General features: G+C 36.0%; 1 protein-coding gene across 1 annotated transcript; it reads right to left on the bottom strand.

Annotated features, from left to right (window-relative positions):
* Positions 1 to 8,867: 8,867 nt before the first annotated feature.
* LOC130989837 (probable galacturonosyltransferase-like 1) lies at positions 8,868 to 10,778 on the bottom strand. The gene is made up of 2 exons (XM_057913965.1): positions 9,457 to 10,778; positions 8,868 to 9,198 (listed from the first exon to the last, which is right to left on the bottom strand). The coding sequence occupies exon 1, from the start codon at positions 10,517 to 10,519 to the stop codon at positions 9,458 to 9,460; it is 1,062 nt and encodes a 353-aa protein (XP_057769948.1). The 5' UTR covers positions 10,520 to 10,778; the 3' UTR covers positions 8,868 to 9,198; position 9,457.
* Positions 10,779 to 11,052: the final 274 nt, after the last annotated feature.

Below are 11,052 nucleotides of genomic sequence, written 5' to 3'. Positions count from 1 at the left end.
TTAATGTGAAAACATGAGAAGAACAATGAGACGAAGAGAGTAGAAAATACGAAAAATATAAGAAAAATGCGTCATGCGTATCCCTTCTTTCAACGTTTATAATTTTCCATGTCAGCATTAAAAGAAGGTTTTGGAGTTATGTGAAGTGTAAGTTACCGGAATTTATGATCCAAAATGGAAGCGGCGCGCATCTATTTTAACACCAAATTTAGCTCATCAATTTCATGGAAATATTGTTGTAGTCGGCATATATCTAGCGATAATTTCCGGATTTGAAGGCTATAATTCATAGGATAATATTGTAAATTATTTACATCAACACAATATTGATCGTTTTAGTTGAATGAGCGCAACAATATTAACTTAGGATAAAAAAAAATATATGTATACATGTCAATAAAATTTATCAAATTCATTTTAGCCTTGCTACTTTTTTTTTTTGAGATACATTTATCTTTCTTGTTCCCTCTGTTTCATCTCACCTAGCCTAATTCTCTTTTATGGTACGAAATATCAAGTGTGAGGGGCTCAAATTTAGAAGAATAAAATTATAGTGTAAATGTGTGTAGGCTCAGATTTATCATAGTGAAAAACTAATTACTTTAAAAAGAAAGGGTTATATCAAATGAAACAGTTGAAAAATGAATACATGTCAAGTCAAATGAGACGAAGGATGTACTTTAGAAGCAACCAAAACTATGTATTGATGTTGTTAATAGACAATATACTCAATCCATTTATCGATTTTAACATACTCCCTTCGTTCATGCAATATGGAGCAATTTTATATAATTTGTAGATGTGCTCCAATTTTATACTCCCTCCGTTCATGCAAAATAGAGCAATTTTATGTATAAATATTTATAATTAGTACACAAAAGTACTCCATTTTCGATTTTTAATGGATGGAAAGAGTATTTGATTCAAAATGATAACCGCGTCGCTTTGGTTTGGCTTTATTCTCTAATACTTTTTGTCTTTTGTATTGGGGAGGGGAGTTCCAACTACCAAGTGTTGGCCGGAAACATTTTCCAAGATTATTTTTGTTTTAAAATGTGAAAATATTAGTAAGTTGAGTGAAATTTTCGCAAAGGGTTTGGTTGGTGAAATGAATCTTATTCTGCATAATTATGAATAAATTATTAATATGATATATAATGAGTATAACTTGACATATAAAATAACTCTAATTAAAAGAATAAGAATGGATTTTATATGATCCACTCACATGTATTTCCTCCGTCCCACTAAGTATAACTCCTTACTTTTGGCACGATTATTAAGAAGAAGAGGAGAAAAGTGATCATAAGTGGTGGAACCTACAATTTTTTGTGAGATAAAAATATTTCTTTTTCAGAAAGGATCATTTGTAATGTGACAATCCAAAATGGCAAGGGAGCCATATTAAATGGGACGGAGGGAGTATTATATTAAAGCATGCAAATGTTAGAAAGAAAATTATAATGTACTCCGTTTATTTATTTATTTATTTATTGTCTATCTCATTAATAATGATTTATTTAAAAAAATTCAATTTTCTCATCTTCACCACTTTATATCGTTTTTATTCTTTAATCATTTTGAGACGGGGGAGTAATTTTAAAGAAAATATAAATTCTTGCTTGGGCAATGAGATGAAAACTTATAAATCAACATCATAAATTAATGTGGAGTAGGATTGGAGAGGTGTTTCCGCCGCAATTATTATGAAGATTTAAATTTGGTATTAATCGGAATGAGGGAAGTGTTAGGGCGACACGTGGATATTGTGAAAGGAACATGTGCCATAGATGTGCGTTGAGCACCGACACTCCCTTTACTATTTCTGCGTCATTTTTTCAAACGGAAAATACTTAAAATTATCTGATTTCAAGAATTTCCCTTTCGCTTATCACACAACAAAATTGCACATGCAATTCAATCAATCTCTCCGGCATTCATTAATGGTGGCAACTCCTTTGGGGGCCCACTTCTCCTAAACTTTACATGTATACTCTAATTTTGATTATAATTTCTAATAATTAATATTTTACGCATGGATATTTAATGTCTTCGAGCCCTTTCTATGCTTTAATTAATCATTTTCGTTTGACTTTTTATACTCTTCTCGAGCTTAAGCCGTGAGTTTCTAATTAAATATCTTTCTCTCTCCACCCCCGTAAAACTAATCTTTTCCTTTATTCTATTTTGGAATATTTCAAAAAAATAATTTATTTTTTAATTAATATTATATAAAAATATTATTTTACTAAATTAACGATTTAAATGTGAAAATGACGTGTAAACATAATTAATAAGAGTATGAAAAATGAAAACATAATTTATGAGTTGATTAATAAAGAAGATTAAATGCATTATTTTTAATATGTGCGAAAAGTGAAATGGGACTAAGAGGGTGTTTGGCTGAGCTTATAAGCTCTTTAAAACAACTTATAAGTTCTAAGAGCTTATAAGCTCCCCCAAAAAGAAGTTCATCTATCCCAACTTATTTTCTCATTATTTTATAAGCAACACTCATTTTATAAAAATAATTCAACTATAATTTTTTATTTTCATTATATATCATTCTAATTTCATTTTTCTTTGATTTTCTCTCTCTAACCAAAATTTTCTCTCACTAACTAAAAATTCTCTCTTTAGCTTATAAGCTAAATTACCCAAACATTTTGACAACTTATAAGCTTATAAGTTCTTGAAACATCTTATAAGCTCCAAGAGCTTATAAAAATCTTATAAGCTCTTTAAAATAAGCTTAGTCAAACACCCTCTAAATTGATGAGACGGAGGGAGTATTTCATTTTGAAATGTAATTTGAAATTTTATTAAAGCCTTTTTTTATTTAAATGATTTTATTTAATATTTGTAAAACATAGGGTAATAAATAAGGATAAACTAGAATATACATATTTATTATATTTTTCTTAATTTATGCGAAAAATGAAATAAAATTATTTTAATAGGATGAAGGAAGTATTATGTATAACGTCTCATTGACTATTTTAATGAAGTAAGTAGCTAGCAATTTTGAACTTTTTTTAAGGAATTTATTTTTAAAAACAATTTCACTAAGTATTATATACCTTTACAATCTTCATCTTTTATGGGACATATTCTCCACTCGTCAATTATACAACTAACTTTGATTAAAATCCTTGACATCCTCCCTTATAGCGATGTTTGAGAGACGAATGAAGTATTATTTCTTTTATAAAAAATACCTATCATGAAATAATGAGACTCAAGGTTATGCAAGAATTTCATGCTAATGGGAAAATACCCAGAGGATGCAATACCTCTTTCATTGTGTTGGTACCAAAAAAAGAAGAGGTGAATTCCATTGAAGAATATCGTCCTATTTCCCTCATATGCAGCTTGTACAAGGTCATTGCAAAGGTTCTTGCAGGTAGGATGAGGGAGATCATGGATTCGATTATCTCAAATAATCAAAGCGCCTTCATCAGCGAGCGCTACATTCTCGATGGCGTGATTATATTGAATGAGGCAGTGAACGAAGCTAAAAGCTGTAACAAGGGGCGTATCTTCTTCAAGATCGACTTCGCAAAGGCATTTGATTCGGTCGAATGGGACTTCATCGACAACATGCTTGTGAACCTTAATTTCGACGCCTCGTGGAGAAAATGGATTAAAGGATGCCTCTCGTCGGCTTCAGCAAACGTCCTGATCAATGGCTCACCATCGGGAGAGTTTCAGTTAGAAAGAGGACTTAGACAGGGAGACCCACTCTCCCCCTTTCTTTTCCTCATAGTCACAGAGGGCCTTCAATCGTTGATCGATAAATCAGTGGACAAACAACTTCTCAAGCCGGCAGTCATCGGAAAGGACAAAATCAGAGTTTCACATCTCCAGTATGCCGACGATACGATCTTTATCTTGGAGGATTCAGAGGTCAACACAGATACTTTATTTCTTATTTTGAAGCTCTTTCAGTTTCTCTCAGGGCTTGCGGTGAATTTCCACAAAAGCTGTTTGATTGGTATCAAGGTTGAAGGTGAAAAGGTTGGAAGGATGGCTGCTGATCTTAAATGTAAAATTGGCAGCTACCCTTTTAATTATCTTGGGCAGAAAATTGGTGGTAGAAAATTGAAGGTGGAGGAATGGAGCTTCTTGGAGGAGAGGATCAGGAAAAGAATTGGCAGATGGAAGAACAAAAAACTCTCGTTGGCAGGTCGCTCGACCTTGGTGAAAGCAGTTCTTCAGGCTATCCCCATCTATCAACTTTCCTACTCCATCCTTCCAAAGACAACTGTGAACTCCATTAATTCCTTATGCACGAATTTCCTGTGGGGAAAGGGTTCGGAATCTAAGGGGATTCCGTGGGTAAAATGGTCTGATCTCTGCGAGGATAAAAGTGAAGGAGGGATGGGGTTTTCAAACCTGGAATGGTTTAACGAAGCTCTGGTCATGAAATGGTTATGGAGATTTCTTGTGGGGAGGGAGAAACTTTGGGCACAGGTTGTTAGATCAGTTCATGGTGAGCTCGAATGGACAGATGAGGGCTTGAAACTGACGGGAAACCGAGGAGGTAGGAGAGGTTGGTGGCCAAAGATTGTGGAGTTAGGCGCGGGTACGGAAGGGAACATTTTTGCTAATAATCTAGTTCGCTCGATCGGAAACGGGAAAGACACGTTATTTTGGGAACATAGGTGGGTCGGCAATAAACAACTTAAGCTCACCTTTCCTAGACTTTTCCAACTTAGTGTTGAGAAGGAATCGGCAATTAGTGATGTGGGTTGCTGGACGAATTTGGAGTGGTGTTGGGACTTTAAATGGAGAAGGGAATTATTTGATAGGGAAAAACTCATGGTCAATGAATTGTTGTCTGTTATTTCAGGTACTACCCTTGAGACAAACAAAGATGATGGATGGGTTTGGACTGCTTCCAAGGAGGGAGTGTTTTCCACTAGTTCAGCTTACAAAGCGATCAAACAAGCGAGGAAAAATGAAGAGGAGATCAACTTGTACAATCAAAGAGCAGCGAAAGCTTGGCACATCAGCGCCCCACAAAAAGTTAAGGTAATGGCATGGAGAATTTTTCGGAATAGACTACCTACATGCGACAACTTGAGCAAGAGAAACATTCCGCTTGACGACATGGAAACCATGTGCAATGCTTGCTGCCACGAAAAAGAATCAGCGGACCACCTGTTTCGCTCCTGCCCGAAGACAGAAATGATCTGGAACGATATTCAGAATTGGACTGGGCTTTACACCGATCGAGCGGACTGCATTGAGGCGCACTTCCACTCCTTTATTCACAAGGGAAGAGGAAAGAAAAGTAAGAAATTCCTTGAGGCTCTATGGACTTGCACCACTTGGCTTATTTGGAAAGGCCGTAATGAGAGTAGATTCCAGAATAAGAACTGGGAAGTCAAGAAAATGCTGGGCGAAATCAAAGCGAGGCTTTGGAGTTGGAATAAGGTTTTTAAATTGCTAGAAGAGGAGATTAATTTTAGTTGTTGGTTCTCCAATTCTATTTCCCATTTTCTGTTGTAACTTGTTTGGTACTTCTGGTACCATGAACTTTCTTTAATAAAATCCTTTTCTGATAAAAAAAAAAAAAAGAAATAATGAGACACATAAAATTGAGAGAGGGGATCCTGATATATATAGTGATGTTGCATCTTTTTTCCACATAAAACATAGTGATATATATATTTACGTAGAGGTGTAAATAAATCTTTCTTTCCTATGAATAATGGAGTATACAATATTACATCGTTTGGATTTAACCGGACTTTAATGTAATACTACGACCCTATCATGAAAGTAAAGTAAAATTCTAAACGGTGAATAACAACAGACAGCAAATATTCTTTCTTGTCCTTTTTCTTAAAGATAATACTAGTTAGTTAGTTATTTTAAATTGACCAACTTTTTACTTTTGTAACCAAAGAATTGCGCGCAAGTCACTACTTAAGATATTAGTAATAATATATTTTTGTGTGTTGGCTAAACTGTAAGACTTTAATGTCTAAGGTCAAAGATTTTGAGTTCGAGTCTCTGTGGCGTAACCTTTAATTTTTTTTATTTAATACTATTAATTTATATAAAAAAAGAAATATATATTTTTAAATTTCTTTATTTAATACTGTTAGTTTATATAAAAAAAAGAATATATTTTTGATAAATACTATAGCATATATATTTCTTTACATTAACATGCAAATATATTGTACATAATAATTTTCGATGCAATAATTCACAAGTTAACACAACAAAAATACCGAGTTTGCAAAATCTTGTTCAAGAAAATCATTAGAAAAAAATAGTGAAATTCAAATTCATAATCTTTTTTTTTTCTTAAATTTATTGGCTCCACACTATGCTACCGACAGTATTGGAATTTGAAAACCATATGTGAAACCATGAAAAACGGGGTTTATGGTATGATAATTGATAGGTAAAAAGGTAATCAATTTGGTCAAAACTTTTTAAAAGAATTGCGGCACATAATCAAACACTAAGCAACCCTCATGCTTTAAACTTTAATTTAAAGTAGAAGCACAAATGAAAGATCAAAGAAGCTTACTTAATTAACGCAGTTAGCTTAATCCTTTTTGTTACTAGCTACTTATAGCCCACTCAAATACTCCCTCCGTCCCATAAGCTTACTTGTTTTCCTTTTTTGAATGTCCCATTTATATAAGCTTATTTCCATAAAAAGTACTCTCTCCGTCCCAGCTTTTAGTATCCAATTTTTCTTTTTTGGCCGTCCCACATTTTGGTATCCACTTCTATTTTTAGTAAAAGTAGGTGGGGCCCTTACTCCGCTTTAATTATTTTAACTCTCACATAAAATATGAGACCCTTACTTCACTCACAACACATCAATCACTTTATTAAAATCCGTGCCGTTCTCAACTGGATACCAAAAGCCGGGACAGAGGGAGTAATATTTTTTTACTCATTTACTATTATATCTCTATTTAATTCTTTAATTTACTCCCACTTTAATACATCATTAAATAATAAATATGGGCATACTAGGAAATTTACTTATATATTTTCATTTTCAATGATTTTTCTTAATCTTTGTGAAAATTCCAATCAGCTTAAGCTTATGGGACGGATGGAGTATATACTTGTTCAAAATCCCTCCCCATTTATTCCAATTCTATGACATTCATTTCAATGTACATATCTATATATGAATCCCGGCCCAACATGCATGCATAATTAACAGCATGATGCTTTCTTAATTTCTGGTTAAATTTGCTGATGATCATACATCGAATTCCTTTAATTAGTATAAGTTCTGATCCCTTGTTCAACTATATTACTTCGACTATTAAATTTTTTAAAAATTAATCAATTTTTTGGTAAGAAGACAAATTTATTCATACCATATGTACAATTTTCAATACACTCTTCTTCTTCTTCTCTCTCTCTCTCTCTCTCACGGAAGGTGGAATCCGACGCCACTCTACTCCCAAATGTCGAATTCTTGAAGAGTTGTGGCGTGTCAATGAAGCAGATCATGAGGCTAATGAGCCAAATGCTTCGATTCTCCATGCACAAATCAGAAAATGTGAGGAAATTCGTTGAGAAAGCCGATGAATTGGGGTCGGATTGTAGATCGATATCGGCGATTTTTATCCATGCCGTTAGGGTTGTGAGCTTGATAAGGAACGAGACTTTGAAGTACATTGTGAGGGGGCAAAACCTATCAATTTCTCCCTCGATTCGATGATGTCGGGACGGAGGCGGTGGTGGCGTCGGCGATGACAGACGGTTAGATGAATTTTTTGCTTGTTTACTGTTAATGTTCTTGAATTCACAACTAACTCGATGAATTCACAAGTTAATCGCTAGTATTGGTTGTGAATTTGAGTTTTAAATCTCGAATTCACAACTCGAGTATAAATTGTTTGCGATCCTTGCAAAAATCATCAATATTGTGTTGGTAATTTCAACAAAGCAAAGTTAAGCTGAGAGATTATTTTGGTTTGAATTTAGAGTTTTGTAATGTTTGTAATGTTAATGCTCTTAAATTCACAACTCAGTTAGTTGTGAATTTGATTTTAAAACTAGAATTCATAACTGAAATTGGTTGGCTATAAATTCGAGTTTTAAAGTTGTATATAATTTACAACAAGGAATAATTTTGGTAATGAATTCAATTTGAATTTTAAAATTAGAATTCACAACTCAAAATATACTTGGTTGTGAATTCAAGTTTTAAACTACACTCTATATAACGATTTCCTAGTTATATTTATTACTAAAATTATAAAATTAAACAAATTATATGTTGAAGTATGGAATCTGAACGTACTAAACACCAAAATGTTCTCTCTTTGTACTTAGAATTTGAAAAAGAAAAAACATATTGAAAAATTATTGACTTGACACCACCCCTAAACGTAGTCTCATAGATAATAATTGAATAACCAATTCACATATGTAATTATTTTCGCTTTGGTGTTTTATTTCCTAACGTTTATATACTATGGATAAGTAAATCCTAATAAACAATCACCAACTAAATATTTTCAAATTAAATTTTAAAATTTTATAAACTCTAAATAAGAATTTTAATATCAAGAAATTGAATTGGAAAAAACAACTAATAATAATATTAATAATAATAGGATACTGTACCATAGAACACTAAAATTGACAAAGAAGATCCCAAGTGTCATATATACCACACAAAATTTCCCTTTTATATGTTAGATTTGATTTGATGTGATAAGAAATTTGTAGCTAAATATCAATCTTCCCATGCATATACAATAACACATACATACATATATATATATATATATACATGCCATTGCCAAATGTATAGTGGAGTGGCAGTTATATATAGATGGACAGAATCTAGAGGAAACAAAGCATAAAGATGCATGAGAGGAATAATAATATTCTGCTTGTGTTTAGTAAAATCTGATAAGCTGTTATATGATCCCTACATGATCGATGTGTGGAGCAAGACTGTAAAAATTGTCTATATATAGTATTTTACTATATCATGTACAAACAATTCTAGCTTACTCACCTCATCCATCTCCATCTCTATTCCTTTACATCATCGTATACTCAACTCCTAACCGCCGTATATACTATATATATCATATGTATATATAGTATATATATATATTTCACACACAACAGAGTAGGATCTCAACTTCAGAAGATCTCACATCTCTCTTGCGTCCTCTTCTTCTTCGTCTCCTAACAAACCAAAAACTTGTCAAATATATACTCACTTCGTCTCGTTGATAATAACTCATTACTTTTGGACACGGTTATTAAGAAGAAGAGTGATTTAAGAACGTACTGATAGAAAGTGATGGATTATATTTCAGGAATTTTTATGAGAGAATGTGGTTTTCTTTTATGAAACGGTCTATAACTTAGGACCCCGGATTTAAAAAAAAAAAATAAATGGAATACTACTGAGCTACAATACTCGTTAAATTTAATATTTACCTCATGATTCAAGGATATACGGTGTTCGTAACAAATCGTAGGGCGCCCAAAGGGCGTCGAGGGGGCAAGGGCGGTTGGCGTCGAGGCGGGCCCACGGCTTGCCCTTGCCGCTCCAGTGCAGTAGGCTGACGGGGCCGGGGTGTAAATCCCGGCACAGGCCTCGGAAGTTGTCGCCTCCGAGGCCGTGCTGGTTCCACCGGTGATCCACCGGAGCTATGTTTCCGGCGAAGACGAGGAGGAACGGCGGCAGGGAGCCGAGCTCGTAGATCCTCATCCTCTTCTGCAGCTCCATCCACTCGACGATCCTGGTGGTGCAGCCGCCGTCCCTCCAGCGCCGGAGGTCGATGACCATGACGCCGGTGTTGAAGTAGCAGGGGCGGCGGCCGGCGAAGGTGAGGGAGAGGGAAGGGTTGGCCCAGAAGGTCGGGGTGAAGTAGGAGGTGAAGTTGGCGTTGCAGTACTCCGGCGCGGCGAGGACGGCGCCGGCGGGGAGCGGGGTGGCGGCGAGCTTCGCGATGTCGTCGACGAGGACGAGGTCGGAGTCGAGGTAGACGATCTTCTGGATGCATGAGGGGAGGAGATCGGCGAGGTAGTTGCGGGCGTAGTTGAGCGGGCAGTCCAGGGCCGCCCGGATGGAGGTGGAGATCAGCCCCGCCGCCGCGGAGTCGTCGAAGGGGTAAATCCCGAACTGCAGGTACGGGAACGCGGCGGTGATGGTGCCGCGGAGGGCGGACGTGGCGGAGGACGACGACGCCACGAAGTGGAACACGATGTTTTCCGGGCAGGAGGAGTGCTGCAGCACGGAGAGGATGGCGGCGACGGAGCCGCGGAGGTAGGCGGCGTCGAGGGTCATGGCCACGTTGATCGCATTGCCGTCGTAGCAGATATATGCGGCGGTGTCGGCGGTGTCGGCGGCGGCGGCGGGGGTGAGGGTGGGGCAGCTCGCGGAGTTGTAGAATTTGGGGGCTTCTCGGAAGCTAAGGGCGGCAGCGGCGGCGGCGGCGGCGGCATTTGTTGGTGTGAGTGTTATCAAGAATGTGGAGAGTATAACAAATGGTAGCATTGCTTTGGCGCAAGATTTTTCATATGAGAAATAAGGAAAGCTGAATGAGGGCTCTCTCTCTCTCTATCTCTCTCTCTAGCTTCGAGTAATGCTTCTAGTAATATATTTGAGTCAACCAAATGGTCTTATTAAAAATTTAATGATGATTTCATGTAGCATCATGCCATTTGCCTCTTCATTTTTCTATTTTCTTTTTCAGTCTACGCTTCTGTCAACGAACTACACAACCTCAATTATTATCTACACTCAACCAAGAAGAAATTCGGATTTAATTAATTAAAAATTTGGCGAATCCAATTTAAGGTTCTTTATTGATACCCCCAATTAACGCTTTTAACACCATTTTATTCTTCGAGCCACTCTCCCGTGCGATCGGTTGCACCGTGCAATTGATTTTTGAATTACACTACTTCAACATACAAATGTCATTTAGAAATGTGTTATTCTGAAAATCAATTTGCACGGTGCAACTGGTTGCAGAAGAGTATTTGTGTTATTCTTTAATCATTTTTTTTCTTAATAATTGTATCGAA

The sequence above is a fragment of the Salvia miltiorrhiza genome, chromosome 6, assembly GCF_028751815.1.
Source record: "Salvia miltiorrhiza cultivar Shanhuang (shh) chromosome 6, IMPLAD_Smil_shh, whole genome shotgun sequence".
Taxonomy (NCBI): domain Eukaryota; kingdom Viridiplantae; phylum Streptophyta; class Magnoliopsida; order Lamiales; family Lamiaceae; genus Salvia; species Salvia miltiorrhiza.
Note: the sequence above shows the minus strand (reverse complement) of the source record. Positions and strands in the feature narration are given on the sequence as shown.

Excerpts from the sequence above, each read along its gene's own strand:
- LOC130989837 (XM_057913965.1), bottom strand. The coding sequence starts at position 10,519 with ATGCTACCATTTGTTATACTCTCCACATTCTTGATAACACTCACACCA.